Source organism: Eremomyces bilateralis, assembly GCF_010015585.1.
Source record: "Eremomyces bilateralis CBS 781.70 unplaced genomic scaffold P152scaffold_1, whole genome shotgun sequence".
NCBI classification, from domain to species: domain Eukaryota; kingdom Fungi; phylum Ascomycota; class Dothideomycetes; order Eremomycetales; family Eremomycetaceae; genus Eremomyces; species Eremomyces bilateralis.
This window is the reverse complement of record NW_022985067.1, coordinates 1434336-1449380: the sequence shown is the minus strand read 5'-3', so window position 1 is coordinate 1449380 and position 15045 is coordinate 1434336. Positions and strand designations below refer to the sequence as shown.

At 49.5% G+C, this 15045-nt stretch overlaps 6 protein-coding genes across 6 annotated transcripts; 3 read left to right on the top strand and 3 right to left on the bottom strand.

Annotated features, from left to right (window-relative positions):
• Window positions 1-911: 911 nt before the first annotated feature.
• Window positions 912-2739, top strand: P152DRAFT_469775 (general substrate transporter; the record flags this gene model as incomplete). The annotated part of the gene is made up of 4 exons (XM_033680920.1): window positions 912-932; window positions 982-1040; window positions 1092-1844; window positions 1989-2739. The coding sequence occupies 4 exons, from the start codon at window positions 912-914 to the stop codon at window positions 2737-2739; spliced, it is 1584 nt and encodes a 527-aa protein (XP_033538952.1).
• Window positions 2740-4441: 1702 nt separating this feature from the next.
• P152DRAFT_486873 (uncharacterized protein) lies at window positions 4442-5309 on the bottom strand (the record flags this gene model as incomplete). The annotated part of the gene is made up of 2 exons (XM_033682090.1): window positions 5015-5309; window positions 4442-4963 (listed from the first exon to the last, which is right to left on the bottom strand). The coding sequence occupies exons 1-2, from the start codon at window positions 5027-5029 to the stop codon at window positions 4442-4444; spliced, it is 537 nt and encodes a 178-aa protein (XP_033538951.1). The 5' UTR covers window positions 5030-5309.
• An 85-nt stretch (window positions 5310-5394) lies between these two features.
• Window positions 5395-9173, bottom strand: P152DRAFT_407851 (Hira-domain-containing protein). Its single transcript, XM_033676906.1, has 5 exons — window positions 9038-9173; window positions 8890-8964; window positions 8624-8836; window positions 5810-8518; window positions 5395-5756 (listed from the first exon to the last, which is right to left on the bottom strand). Exons 1-5 carry the CDS (start codon window positions 9072-9074, stop codon window positions 5644-5646), a joined length of 3147 nt encoding a protein of 1048 aa, XP_033538950.1. The 5' UTR covers window positions 9075-9173; the 3' UTR covers window positions 5395-5643.
• Window positions 9174-9506: 333 nt separating this feature from the next.
• Window positions 9507-11025, bottom strand: P152DRAFT_453897 (Brefeldin A esterase). Its single transcript, XM_033678477.1, has one exon. The coding sequence runs from the start codon at window positions 10639-10641 to the stop codon at window positions 9565-9567; it is 1077 nt and encodes a 358-aa protein (XP_033538949.1). The 5' UTR covers window positions 10642-11025; the 3' UTR covers window positions 9507-9564.
• A 1269-nt stretch (window positions 11026-12294) lies between these two features.
• Window positions 12295-13011, top strand: P152DRAFT_388082 (P-loop containing nucleoside triphosphate hydrolase protein; the record flags this gene model as incomplete). The annotated part of the gene is made up of 1 exon (XM_033675906.1): window positions 12295-13011. A coding segment is annotated over one exon (717 nt), but the record flags the coding sequence as incomplete, so codon positions are not given.
• Window positions 13012-13988: 977 nt separating this feature from the next.
• On the top strand, window positions 13989-14666 carry P152DRAFT_510573 (uncharacterized protein; the record flags this gene model as incomplete). The annotated part of the gene is made up of 2 exons (XM_033682669.1): window positions 13989-14457; window positions 14530-14666. The coding sequence occupies 2 exons, from the start codon at window positions 13989-13991 to the stop codon at window positions 14664-14666; spliced, it is 606 nt and encodes a 201-aa protein (XP_033538947.1).
• Between the last annotated feature and the right edge of the window lie 379 nt (window positions 14667-15045).

The following is a 15045-nucleotide window of genomic DNA, read 5'->3' as shown; positions in this document are numbered from 1 at the left end:
GGAGATATTTCGCGGGAAAATTAGTATCCTCATGTGACTGACCCGTAGTAAGTATTTGTTTGAGGCTACTGAAGCGTTTAGGTGTCTAGGTCAGTGGGAAAGGGACCTTGGCTGCAGTACGCAGCGCTTCTTGATTAAGAGCAATTGAATGCTCTAATTATGACACTGATAAGGCTGACGAGTATGGTATTCTAGACTTTCTCGTATTCTACAATCCTTCTTGGGGGATTAAATAAAAGCAATTTCGGTGGCTGATTGGCGGAAGCTTGTGGACCGTTCCATCATCGGCTAAAAGCCTCGGCATGCTACGCCAAATCTAGGGCTGCATGTCTTTCGATTTTAGCGTCTGCTGGTCAACGGCGCTGGTCTTGGACACCACTAGAGTCTCGACCAATTCCCTATCGATATCTTGCCCGATGCAACGTCATAAATCTTCTGATGTAGGACCGTCGCCCATTCATCCACAGCAGTCGGCATGTCTCCGAAAGCCGAAAGGACAGGCGCTGGGTACCAAGACTACCAACCACTAAGGAAACCACTTTAGTATTTGGGACGCCGCTATTCGCTATGCCAGCGCTATCCCCTAGAAACGGATCATCTCCGGGACTCGCGGACATGGGGATGCGGGGGAGATGGAGTTGCATCGTTTTGGAGAACCATCCTACTGGAAAGTCTAAGATGAAGAAGGGCCTGTCTCTGCAGATCCTCGCCCGTCTTCAATCATTCCGTCGGGTCAAACGTGGGGCGACGATTCCATGGAGAAGCCGCGGGGAAGTGGAGGAGTCGAAGACTTCTTATATTGGTCTTGCCGGAGTCTACAATCTAAACTTTCCTAAAGTTGTGCTTCAGAGGTGAAGTAAACATCGAACAGTTGTAATAGCAGAAGGCGAGCAGCCGTCGAAGGGTTCAAGATGGCGGTCAAACTACCAAGTGTATGGAGGACCGACGCGTTCACAGTATCAGTATACTGACGCGTCCTAGTTCCCGAAGATTTACAATATCTACTTCCTAGCATGTGTCGCGACCATGGGCGGGATGCTGTATGAATACACAAGACATACTCTGTGAATGCTCAACTGACCCTTTCTAAGCTTCGGTTTCGATATCTCTTCCATGTCCGCCATCGTCATCACACCACAGTACATCGATTACTTCAACAACCCGCATGGCGTCCAACAGGGCGCCATTGGATCTGCTCTTGCGGCTGGCTCCGTCCTTGGATCCATCATAGCCGGCCCCATCTCTGACAAGATCGGCCGTCGAGACTCAATCATGTTCGCATGTTTATGGTGGCTTGTCGGCACTGCCGTGCAAGTTGCTACTACCAACCAAGGGATGTTGATCGCTGGTCGCATTTTGAATGGAGTGACTGTTGGCATCACCAGCTCTCAAGTCCCCGTGTACCTCGCTGAGGTCGCAAAGAAGGACAAGCGAGGTGCGATCATCATGATCCAGCAGTTGGCTATTGAATGGGGCATTCTCATCATGTTCTTCATCGGCTACGGCTGCTCCTTTATTGATGGACCAGCCTCCTTCCGCACTGCTTGGGGGCTGCAGTTCGTCCCTTGCATCATGCTCATGATCGGACTTCCTTTCCTACCTCGCTCACCGCGCTGGCTGGCGAAAGTGGACAGAACTGAGGAGGCGATCTTTGTTTTGGCCCAGATCCAGGCGAACGGTCGTGTCGACGATCCTCTGGTGATTGCGGAGTTCGAAGAGATCTTGACCGTGCTGCGAGCAGAAAGAGAGGAGGGCAAAGCCGGGTGGCGGAAGTTTGTCAAGAACGGGATGTGGAAACGTACTCTTGCCGGTTTCACCGTGCAAGCATGGCAACAGATGAGCGGGTACGTATTGAATTTCCTCAAGGGCACATTTTGGCCCATTCAACTAGGACGTTATGCCTGATCGTCCAGAACCCCTCCATTCATCCATCCGTGTCTTTCTTATCTGTCCTTATGGTCGATATCCCCATGCTGACTATTCATAAGGGCGAACGTGATGACATACTACATCGTGTATGTTTTCCAAATGGCTGGATTGGAAGGCAACATCAATCTCATCTCCTCTGGAGTCCAATACGCGCTATTCATCATCTTCACCTCGATAATGTTCTTCTTCGTCGATAAGATCGGCCGTCGTACGCTATTGGTATATGGCGCAATTGCTATGGGTATCTGCCATATTGTTGTTGGCAGTGTGCTGGGAGCCCGTTACACCTACGTTCCCGAGGGTGTTGGCGGCAACTTAAACGTTCTGATGAAGGTTTCAGGGGGAGCGAGCAGTACTGTGATTGCCTTTTCATACCTACTGATCATCGCCTACGCTCTCACACTCGCGCCCGTGTGCTGGATCTACGCGGCTGAGGTTTGGTCCCTTGGTACTCGAGCCACCGGGATGGGTATCGCTTCCCTAGGCAACTGGCTATTCAATTTTGCCCTAGGGATGTTCATCCCACCGGCATTCCGAAACATTCTCTGGAAGACGTTCATCATCTTCGGTGTCTTGTGCTTCGCCGCAGCGGGTCATTTCTTCATTGCTTATCCGGAGACGTGTGGAAAGACCATCGAGGAAATCGAGCACCTCTTCTCCAAGGATGGACCCCAGCCGTGGAAGACCACCAAGGGCAATTCGAGGCTGGATAGGGAGGTTGAGGAGGTGATTGAGGCTCAGAAAAGGGGAGAGAAGACCACCGTGGAGGACATTACGCATGATGTTGTCCGTCCCGAGGACAAAGTCTGAAGGGAGTGGCACAGGTTCCGTTCCTGTTGAAGGCAGCATTTTGGCGACAACAACCCAATTACCTTTAGCGCAATATCAGAACTGTTCGTATCTGAGTCTCGGCACTTTGCAATGTACAGATTGTAGGCGGAACTCTCTAGATTATTACAGTAAACCAAGGGTGCTTTGCGTTCAAAGGCCATATGCTGCAAGGAAAACCACGTCATATCAGTGCGTCCACCAGTTGCACCCTCCAGAAGCGCTTCCGAATCCCTAATATGCAGTTTAGTAATCATTATGATAACCTTCCATTGGTTCCAGACTTACGGTGCCGAAACAACGAGGGCTTGGTCCCTCTTCTGGAGGATTATCCGCTCCTCAAGATATCGCATTCACCTCTGGACCTCATGCTGCTGGCACCCCCGATCTACTCTTTAGTGTATCTTTTTGGGAGATGCCGGTACTAGTAGTCGTTGCACTTCTCTTGCACTGCCTCTATATCTTCCTCCGGGCAATTGTCCGCATGGGTGGTTAGGATGGGGGGTTCCGATACGATTTCGAAGGATGTGCTGCGCTGCCCAGACTCTGATCTTGTTCTCAACTAAATTTTTGCCGAACCAAGTGGTACGGGTGGCCACGTATTTGTTGACATAGACAATTGTTATAATAGCGCATGCATAAATTCGCGAAATAATCTTTGGCAATATACCGGCGCGGAGGCTGAGTCCGGCTTCACCAGTGGAATTATTGAGAAGCGCTATCGAGCGGATGAACAGTCAAATTTGCCGAGTATAACTTTCTGTGGCTGTAACCAAGGCGGAGGACGAGGGGAGAATTAAAGTTCATGATTGCAGACTTGGAGAAAGAGAAAGATCTCGAGGTATTTCCGAGGACCTGAAGCTTGATTTATACCGAAGGCGAGTGCTGCTGTCCAGGATGGAAGAATGCTGAATCGGCGTAACTGACGCGTACAGGAAACATCATAGTATATCAATGAAGTTTCCTTCAGTGGCAAATGCGCATTGCTCACCCAGCAAACCTTCAGACACGCAATAATATTAATGTCTGTGGTCCTGTGAACAAACACCTTCCACTGAACTGCGGCTTGGACAATTTGGACTGGTTTCGGGGTTTGTTTTGTGCTCGTCTTGTCCAGGAACAATGGACGGTAGGCAGTTGAGGCATCGTATTCATGTTCTGTTGAAATGGCTTCAACCCATGCGGGCATAGATTACGGCGACAATAGTATTCAATCCTAATTGTGGTATTTGTTAACTGGCTCGGCAGCTATGGAAAGGACTTGGTGCCATAATTCTTACAACTTGAGCGATTCTTGTGGCGTCTGCCAGTTACCACTGAAGTATGATGGTATGCGGCAGAAAATGAATGAGAAATTAAGCCGCTCTTAAACCGATATCCATAAAAGCCGCGATTACAACCGGACGCTAGGTAGAAACAATCGACTCAAGACAGGTGATCTCTGCCCCTCAGCTCGATGGATTCCTCCCACTGTTTGCTAGGCAAAAATTGATTAGAGAATTGTAGTGAATTTAAGAAAATCCGTACCTGAAGAACCAGGTTAGAGCAAAACCAGATAGGAGAGACATCCCGGGCCTAGGGCGCGTCCATCTAGCCTATTTGTCAGTCCTATACACTTCGAGGTCCGAAGCGGTCGTCCGGCTTACCTAGGTTGAATAATATTCTTCCAATCCCTATTTGGTAGTCAGTATTCGGCATAGCGGGTATTGTAATCAAATAGGGGCATATACGGTTCTTCCACAATTACTTCTGTTGACTGGCAACCGCTGGCCTCCTTAACGGCTGCCTTCAGGAGCTTGACCCCTACTTCCCATTCCTGTGATAAAGTGTACAGCAGCGGACACTCGGATCGCGATGGTTCGAGCTGAATCCGGATCGTACGAGGGTTTACAAGCTCCAACAGCGCCACCAGGGACGGCATAGTCTGGGTGTACCAGGCTGTGATGCACCAACAGTGATGGGATTGAATGGTGAGCGTACGAACTTGCTTTCTTAGATACGGCCTGCTGATTAAGCGGAGGACTTCGCGCTGTAAAGGGTATTCGCTGAAAACCAGCCGTCGATGGACAACGAAACGAGCCCTGAAGGAACGAGCGGTTCCGGCAGCAAGGCGACGAGAGGTGTAGCGGAGGGTAGCCAAGTCATTGCCGGAAAGGTGATCGGCGACCACGCAAAGCACGTCGTCGTTCAAATCTTCTAGATTCAGCTAGGTTGAGCGTGAGAGAGTATTTTTAATATTGAAAGGGATCATATCCACCTTGTTTTGGTTCATCGTGATGATAAGCTTCAATAACAGTCATGCAATTCACCGTGATTCAAATTGAGAATTAAAAAGATTCGCAAACTCAAATCCATGCTCGTCGCTTTTATAAGGAATAGAAATGAAGACTTGGAAATGAAGATCGAGTAGTACCATTGAAGCACCGTATTGCAGCACGACGTGTCGTACCGTGGTCGACGGCATTGTCAGTCGTAGTTCGGTTTTCGATCCCTGGTACTATTCTCTGAATCAACCATTCTTGTAAGCGATCTATGGGCAATTCCCCCGTAAGGCAATCACTTAACGTTAGCTGCACAAGTACGAAGTTGAAATGTCCAAGCAGATAATATTTCGTAAGGAGCCGTGCGGCTGGGATTGTCTAGGGGAAAGGTAGGCCGAGAGAATGATTCTAGGGGGTTTGACCCTGGGGGTTTGCAACGGCTCGTCACCGTGTGTGTGTTAATTAGTTGGCCTGTCGGCTACAGACTCGACTAGATCCATTGTCTATGAGTTAGGATTACATGAACAGAATAGAGTATACGCCCTGGATGACGCTGTCGACACCCTGTGCACCTGCTAATACCCAAAGCAAATTCAACAAACACCCCTAGCCGAGTTATACACCATTATGTCGTAGTATCCACAGCCATCGCCTCGTCCGATGCTGGAGCCTGTTCATCGATAACGCCTAACAGTCGGGCAAATGGAACAGTCGTCCGTTGCAAGTCACGATGCTTGCCTATCATGCATGTTAGTTTCAAACGGTCATTAAAATGGGATAGGTCAACTTACCCAGAACCAAGACTACCTCCTTCAGCAATTGCCGCCGGTTCCATCCGCAGATCTCTTGCTCCGTGCTGAACCACCCTTTCTCTTTCTCGGCTGGTTGAGCCATATCCACATCGTTTGGGTCGAGATCATCGATGCCATCCCCGAGTAAGCTGCCAAGGAGCTCCTGTACCTTGATTTTTAGCCCCTCGGCGCCCAACCGCCGTGCATACATGAGAAGATAGACTCGGAACTCGTCCTTAGCACCGAGCGACAGAGCAGCGGCAACGCGATTCTCTAGATGTGCGACTGAAGCGCTTGCCTCGAAGCCCTCGAAGCCTTCTGCGACAAGTAAAGCCTTGATCAACCGCTGGAGGAAGAATGCGCGGCCACGCAACAATGTGTGATTCGTAGTATTCCGCTCTAGAAGTGGAATGATACCTGCCGACAAATTTTCAGGAGCCAACATATCCGATGACTCGGCGTTCTTCGCCTGACCGTTCGAGGGCGAGGACGATTGCAACTTGCCAATGGACGAATCGGTGGTGTTCCAATATTGACTAGTGACTGCCCACCAAGACTCGCTAAGACGTTGCCAGACAAACATTGCGGGAGAGTATGTGTAGCCATCCCCGTTTGAGAGAGCGACAACAAGCCGGCCTTCGGAGTTCAGTCGTGCGAAGATGATGCCAGGGGAACCCGTGAGATGAGGTCCTTGGGACTGGATGGCACAGTCGAGAACGGGCGCGAGGGATACGGGAGGGTGAGGGGCGGAGAGAGTCTTGATGTTCCATACATACGCGAGACCAACTGCGCTGATGCACATCAAGTGCCAACCGCGGCAATCTAGGATGACTGGTTGCGACTCGAGCACTAGTGCGTTCAATAGCCGGCGTCCTGCGGGAGTCCAGATGTAGATTGATCCATCCTCGCATGCTACGGCCCAGAAGTTCGGGTTTCCGGTGGTGAGGAGAGCTTGTTTAGGTAAATAGTCTTGCCAGAGTGCTTGGTCGGATTTCGTGCAGGCCACCCGAGCTGGATCTCGATCTTGTGCCCTGCCCGTCCGTGAAGGCGCAAACGAGTTCTTGACTTCCAACCTGACAGAATCATCCGCAGGTTTTGCGCCCTCTGTAGCTGTGGGATCGGCGCCGTCCATTGTCCTTACTATTGACGCGCGAACTTGTGGAACAGCAAGTCTGATTTGGCTGACAGACAAGCTTGGATTCATCATGGCCGGCCGAAGGACGCCAGGGGCAATGGAGCCTGCCGCCTGAGTCGCAAGACTAGGTGGAATTAATCCGTCGCCACTGTTCATAACAACTGGCGCCCCTCCATCCCGCACAGCGCCTGCCAGCCGCTTTTCCACTCTTCGTTCCTCATCCCCTTCGATCTCGGCAAACTTGCGCTTGTTGCCGACGAGCAAACCGGTCAATCCACCTTTGGGGAATCCATCATATGCTTTGGATAGGTCGAGGATCTGATGCGGGGCGTCACTCCTGGCGTTCTGGGCTGAGCCTGATACTAGTTGAGTCTGTGGGAGAGAGGATTCGGCTAGGGAAGAGGAGGTTGATATCAGCATCGGTCGAATCTTCTTTCTGCCCTCCTTGGTGTATGTGATCCGGCTTTTTAGATCCTCGATACGAGGATCCTGAGGAGGTTGCTGTGGCGCAGGTGAGCCTGTGCTCGGTCCGGGTGTGTTGGCGATAGTGATGCCATTCGTCTTAGCCACGCCGTTCACGCCGTTTGTTTGGGGCACATGGGATCCCGGGTCACCCATGAGTTCTCCCATTCGGCCCTGGGCACCCTTGAGTTCCCCAGCCTTGCTGCTTTCTTCCAGACGAAGAGCTTCGGGACCCTCGCTGACTCCAGCTTTTCGGCCAGCCCCGAATTTGGAAAGGCTCTTTTCGATTTCTGTGAGTGGCGCGGCGAATCCCAGCTCACCGGGCTCAAACATCGCAACGAGAATGCTGCCGTCAAGGCTTGTCAGAAACAGAGTTTCCCCGTCCGGAGCCCAGGCGACGTCTGAAATGGCTTTTTGCGTGAGCTCATGGGTAATGACAAAGGGCCGTGCGAAGCTCGTGTTCCAAATGCTCAGCGTCTTGTCTTGACCTGCGCAAGCAATCACTGTCACTGCTGGTGGAGCACTTCCTTGTGCGGTTTGCTCGGCAGTCCAAGGCTCTCGGTAGAACATTCGAGGCGAGAATGCGCACACCTCCACGGGACGCTCATGGCCAATCAAGTTGATATCGCTGTCCCAACTACCGCGATTGACGATGGCAACTGAGCTCACTGGGCCGTTCACCGCGTTCGCTGCCGCAATGTGGTTCCCGTCTGGTGACCAAGAACATCTTCGGAAATATGTCGTAAGAGGGGAGGAGATGAAGGGTGTTGAAACTGAATGCTCGAGAACGAAGTTATTGACTTGGTCTTGAGCAGTCGAGTTCGGAGTTGGGGAGGTAAATCGGTAGATTTTGACTGTTCGGTCGTCGCTAGCAGTTGCGAAGTATTTGTTTGCGGGATCAAATGTGATCCCTTTGACGTGACTCTGATGTTGTACCAACGTTTTCAGCTTCTCAAACGTGTGTCCGGACCAAACCACCACCTTGGAGTCGAGTCCGACCGAGACAAGAATCGAGGAATCGTAGGACCAACCGAGGTCCTGTACATCGTTGTCGTGTCCGATCAATCGGCGAAAGACGCGCCAATTCTCCACGGGTGGTTCTTCGCTTGACCCTACCATGCGTTAGTGAATGCAATCTTGATAACGAACACGGCGGTCCAATTTGATAAGCAATCCACCGTTCTGGTTGTGGACTGCACCAAGCCTTTCTAACGTACCAAATGCCGCTGGAGGAGGATTCGGATCCAAAGTATAAACGCAGACGATGCGATCGTCTGCGCCGGACGCAAGATACCTGTTGTTCCCCGAGAAGCGGACGGTATGGATAGTCCCCGTGTGATTGCTGATCGCTGCGAGTTGTTTGGGCCCGGTATATTCTGGATCTGAGACCTTGTAGACCGCATCCGTCGACCAGATTCGCACAAAGCCGTCTATATAGTCGTGGTTAGCGGGACCTCTATAAGTGAGGCACAACAACGCGTACCTCCGGCGGCTGTTACCAGCCGTTTGCCATCAGCAGAGACATGGCAGCTGTAGACTTCGAAATCTTTGAGTTCGCCTAGATTGGGGGTCAGCCATCAACGCGCGAACAAAAGGGTTCATGTCCGTTGCGGAGAGATCGGGGGTATCACCTCCATGGGTAAGCCATAATGGCTTCACGAGATGCATTTTCCGCGGTGATTCTGCAGTCGCAATATGGGAATACTCATGTTTTTGGCAAGAGTAAGAGTCGTCGCCGTAAGGGGAGATAAGAGAGTGATCTGGGGGTTGCAACTTGTCGAGTTCCAGAGCGCGTTTCCAGGTCTCGTCACCTCAAATTGATATTGTGGCTGACCGTCTGGAGGTCTCAGGGACAGTGGCGCAGCATGAAATCACGTCTGCTCCTCCGAGCAACACTAAAACATTCAGTAGCACGAGAAGTGTCTTGTCATATTTCATCACACCCCTTTAATTAACTTATCGTGTTCACCAATCACCACAACATTGTGTTCACTACAGTTGACGGTGAGACCAGCGTACCGCACCGAGCCTAGTATGTGGTGTCTCGAGATGACCAGTCCCAGTTAAGGTAGTATGAACGATATATCACTAACTAGTGCAGGGGTGTTGAGTAAAGATATCCAACATTATTGCAATCCGAATAATCTAGACGAAGGGCCTAAAGCGCATTCGCAAACCTAACGATATCTCTCGCAGCTGCCAGATGCTCCGTCTCCAGCACGTCGCGCGCCAGAATCTCCGTTCCGTGCATCAGTCCTACTTTGATATTCGCCTCGACATTGACCCCGGCTCTCCGCAACTTCCTCGAGAAATCCAGACCCTCATCTCGGAGCGGGTCCAACTCGGCCACGTTAATCACGGCGGGCGGAAGCCCCTTCAGATCCTCCTCCGTCGCCCACCACGGCCACGCCAACGGGTTTTCCTCCGCTGTTCCGGTGGGCTCGTAGGCCCTCGCCATGTACGCCATCCCGTCGTTGGCAAGCATGTATCCGTCGCACTCCACCAGGCTGGGGAGATGCTTTAGCTTCCATTCATCGGACTTGCCGTACGCGCCCGAGATGTACGGCACGAGGGCATAGAACCCGTCCAGCACGTCGGTCTTGCCCTCCTGCTTCAGGGACAGGGCGGCAGCGATGGTGAGGTTGGCGCCTCCACTCTCTCCCTGTGCGATGAGTTTGCTGATCCCGAGCTCTTTTCGCTGCGAGTGGAGATATAAGATGGCATCCACGCTATCATGCAGTCCGGCAGGGAACGAGGTGGAAGGATCCAGTGGGAGGGCATTTCGAAAATCCACGATGATGGAAATGGCACCAGAAGCCGCGATGGCTTTCGCCCAGTCCACATGAGGGTCTAGCATGGCTTCATTGATGACCATACCGCCTCCATGGATATAGGTCACCGCTGGTAGAGGTCCCGAGACGCCCTTTGGCCGCTGGATGTGCAGTGCGATGTCATTGCCCTTGCGCCCCTTGATCGTGACCGAGGAGGACTCGACAGGGGGAAGCTCGACGGAGAGCGATTTAGGGGAGTTGTATACCAGCTTCAGTCCCGCCTCCGACTGAACCATCCATTCGGCGTAGGATTTCGGATCATTGATGTCCATTTTAGGAACCGGAGGAGGGAGGTCGCAGGCCCCAAATGGGCCCAATATTTCGACGATTCGGGCATGTGTGCGAGGGTCGGTCTTGGGAGACAGATTGGAGTCACCCAGACGGCCTGGCAGTGTTGGAGGCATGGCGGCTTTAGTGTGAAGATGTAAGTATTTGTTTGATGTTTAGATAGGGTGGATTGACGTCTGACGAGGAGGATATCGCGAGGATCAAGCCGCAATATATAGTTCTCAAAGTCCCGGCAATCGACCAGAGAGGGGTAAGACAGAGAGGAGAAGATCCGACATTGAAGAACACCGTTGCGTAGTGGCTTGCCCCGCTAACTAATTGGAAGGATGTGGTAGACAAAGGAGACTGATTACATTACTTCCCGTACATAGCTGTATGCTCGTCGGCACCGCTCCCCCTCCTCGGTGTATGTACCCGAGTAAGGGGATTGCGCCATGAAGCCACGATATCAAGTGGGCTCCATGGCGGCCGTTACAATTCGTCCGAGTGAGCGAGCCGAGATATTGGCGAAAGTGATGATGGGCGGTGTTAGGCGCTTCGGTCCGAAGTTGCCAAGATGGCCATCGTGAGATTCCTTCCAATGGTCCGCGCAAGGGGAATAACAGGTAAGCTGGTATTATTAATATTGATTCGTGATAATCATAGGGGCAGGTATGGGAAATTAGCCCTGCAACAGTTGGGATCTTTGCTAAACCGAGATCACATCTGGAAGGGGGTGCTTACAAAACCTTTATTGGTAATGACAACTGGTTCATGGTGCCATTGTTAGCTGTTATTACCAAGTCTTGGGCGGTAATAAGAGCAGAAAACAGAGTAGGTAGGTAATTAGGAAACTTGTGAAACGCACAAGGAACTGCATCCCTTCGGAGTTACGCGTCTGGCACTGGTATTATTATTCCATTTAGATAGTACGGATATTATAGTTGACGTGGAATCTGCTCAACTGGAGGTACGCCTTGTTCTGCTTGGTAATCACAGTTCTATTAACTACCGTAGGTAATCACTGTAGTTATGCCGAATTCCTGATTCATGCCTTTACGTAGTCTCAGATACCCCAGCCACTGACAGGCACGTGACAAGGAAGATCCGAAGACTTGGCGCCACTACCAACAGCGTCTGAGCCAAAATATCAGGGTTTAGTGAAGCTTTCCCAACCAAAATCACGATAGCGAACATATTGAAGGCCATACTGCTGCTTTTCAACAACCAATTGGCCTTTGAAAACATATAGATACTATACTTTTGATTACTCCCTTTCAGACTATCTATTTTTAAAGTGTCCCTACATCCTAGGGGCTGAGATCAATTGCAGTCAAGTTGCACTAGTGGCTATTAAGGATTCTCAGCATATCTCCATCCATCTCGACTCCCGATGCACAATATACACCATTAAGATCCATATATCCATCCAAAACATATATAAAGTATACTTTCAATCATTCTCTGTAAGGATATCTACGTATAAAACAATTCCCCCTTTTGGATATCGAGATTAACTCGAGTTTAGCTGAACTATCCCTATTCTATTCCTTCAAACGCTAGCAAACTTGCTCCAATAATCCTTAAATTATAATACATATTCCATCAAAGTCAATCCCCCTATTATCCAGAGTCCTTATACAGTATAGTACATTCTCTTCATGCCACCAAAGCAGAAACGTGGGCCTAAACCAAAGCAAGACTGGCGAACCAACATCAATCTATTTTCTGAAGTCGACCCAATTAAGAAGCAGGAGCTGCAGGATATACAAAGGAAAGTGGAACGGTGTATGGAGGCACAATGGCAGGATCAAATATTGGTGGTTAAGGAAGGAATCCAGTCCTTCTTTGAGTTCGAAGCAAAGGATGACCAGGCACGGTGTATTGCACACCTCCTTTTCAAACAGAGAGACCTGATCTTAACGGCAAAGACATCCTTTGGCAAGAGCTTAATCCATCAAGCACTGCCATGCCTTTCTAGAGGATCTGTTGTCATTGTGATCGTCCCCCTTGATGCACTTGGTAAAGAGCAAGAAAAGAAGATCTCATCGATCCCTAGAACCCGACCTATCTTCTTAAATGCATCAAACATGAATGATGGAGCGATTCAAGAAGTACAGAAAGGTGCTTACACTCACATTATTACCTCACCAGAGCAATTGATTGGCAAGAGGTTCCGTATCCTTATCCAGGATCGGCTATTTCGGTCCCATCTGCTTTCTATTTGCATTGACGAGCTTCACCTAGTTTTTGACTGGGGTGATAAGTTCCGCCATTCCTATACAGAACTGCGTATTGTCCGACGGGAGCTTGAAGACATTCCATGGTTTGGAACCACCGCAACTCTGGACCGGTTAACATTATCCTATGTCCGGGGGCTTCTAGAATTGTCAGACCATGTCCAGGTTATCCAAACAGACACCAACCAAGAGGACCTTACCTATATCGTCAAGCAGATCCCTATACATACACAGAAGTCATTTCTCGGGTTAAATTTCCTGCTCGAAGGTGCCTTTCGACATTGTGCAAACAGGGAACAAGACCTATCAGGAGGATGTGGTGGTGCTTGCCATTGTCAAGGGAAGGGGTTTATACCTACGCCTGAGCAAATTGATAAAACCATCATCTTTTTTAAGGCAAAGCGCGAAATCCGGGATTGCACTAAGATAATCCGTTCATGGTTCCAAGAATACGGATATTCTAAGGTTTTAGCGAATGATACAGTGGCACAGTACCATGCTGACCTAAGCGAACATGAGAAACAAGGGATATACTCAAAATTCTACTATTCCCCTATTAGGATCCTCCTTTCAACAGATGCACTTGCACATGGTTGCGATGTTCCAGATATTACAAGATCTATTGTATGGAAAATCCCCCCTGATAATCTGATCAACCTCATCCTACAACGGTTTGGGCGTGCTGCTCGAAGCGTGCCAGCTGGGACTGCCATCCTTTTCTTCCAACAGCCTTACCAAGGGCACCGAACTCGTGCAAAAGATATACAAAAGGAGCATCAACACCAGACTACTCAGGGGGGTTTGCCCCAAGGAGGAGATCCAGGAGACCTCAATTTATCTACTTCAGATGATAACGATGACGAGGAAGAGCCTTTAATAGGACAAGGAGCTAAAGGATCCTCATCTCGCGAAGACCATTTGAGCTAGACCCCCAAAGGCCAGAAATCGAAAGCAAGACCATCAGAGGCAGAGAGACGTGGACTTCTCCCTAACATCATTTACCAGCTCTGCAATACCAATGGTGAACGGTGTATCCGGGAGTTAATTAATACACACTACGATTGCACAACACTAGAACGCGACCCTATAACATGCTGTGGAAGTTGTAACCCTTAACTCCTATCTACTTTGGATACACAAACCAAGACTAGCCAGAGCAAAGCAATGGCTACAAAGAGGCTTCGACCATTAGTTGATCCTTTAAACTCTACTTCTATAAAGAGGCGCAAAGGGAATATCAAACTATGGACAGGTGTTATGCACCAGATTGGCAATGGTTGATCTTCCGTGAGGAACTATCAATACTTGCAAACACATACAATCAGCTTCAGGAGAGGATACCAAAGGAACAGAAACCAGATGGATATTATATCCTTCTTTTTGGAGATTTGCTAGAAATTCGTAAGGCTTTACCACAAAACCAATGGATATGTGACGATGGACATTTGATAAGCCTAGGCAAAGCATTGGAGAGCTATGAACATGCTCAGTACCAACTAAAAGAGGAGAAACAGCGCAAGATCCAAGAAAAAAGGAGGCAGGCTTTGGCAAAGGAAGCTCAAGAGCAGGAAAGGTCACAAGATAGAGTGATTGACCTATCCTTATTGTTTGATGCTGGAAATCAAACCTTTACGCCCCATTTAAAGCCTTGCCCAGCTGTCGATGATGCTCCTCAGCCTATACAAGAGCATCAGCAACCTCCAGTTCCACAAGGTACTAGTGCTTACCCAAAATCCCCGAAACGACGTCAAGTTACACAAGTACAAAAGCTGCATACTCTTCCAGATATTTCGAACCTCCCTGAGGGTAGCAGCCCCCTTAAACTTCCAATGCCAATGCCTGCTATTGGTGATGATGATCTGACACCAACTAAGCGACGGCAGCAAGGGCAGAAGTTGGTAAACCAACCAGTGCCTTTATAGCCGATGACTACAGATCATACTATCCTCCCTCTCCGACGAAATAGGGGTGATCAATATCAACATGATGAGACTCCAGCAAAGCATGAAGAGATAGTAAGGGCTTATGGGAAGCGAAGTCATAAGCCGACTGAGAAATTCAAAGCAAGCAGGCAGCCCTAGCAGTCCAATTTATATGCTTAGGGATAGTATCTTGATATTACTTCTTACCTGACCATATGACGATGAATGTGATTCATATATAAGCCATTAGACAATAGCTTCTTTAGTTAATTCTTCAGTTTACTTAAACTATTTTATTAAATTCCTCAAAGTATGGTAACAGTTCATAGCGCCCAAGGGATAGAAGTGGCGCTGCTTCAAAGTATTGCCCATGTACAAA

Excerpts from the sequence above, each read along its gene's own strand:
- P152DRAFT_453897 (XM_033678477.1), bottom strand. The coding sequence starts at position 10,641 with ATGCCTCCAACACTGCCAGGCCGTCTGGGTGACTCCAATCTGTCTCCC.
- P152DRAFT_407851 (XM_033676906.1), bottom strand. The coding sequence starts at position 9,074 with ATGCATCTCGTGAAGCCATTATGGCTTACCCATGGAG. Across the intron at positions 8,519-8,623 it reads TCCTCCTCCAGCGGCATTTG|GGTCAAGCGAAGAACCACCC; the intron begins GTACGTTAGAAA and ends AACGCATGGTAG. Across the intron at positions 5,757-5,809 it reads GGAGGTAGTCTTGGTTCTGG|GCAAGCATCGTGACTTGCAA; the intron begins GTAAGTTGACCT and ends CATGCATGATAG.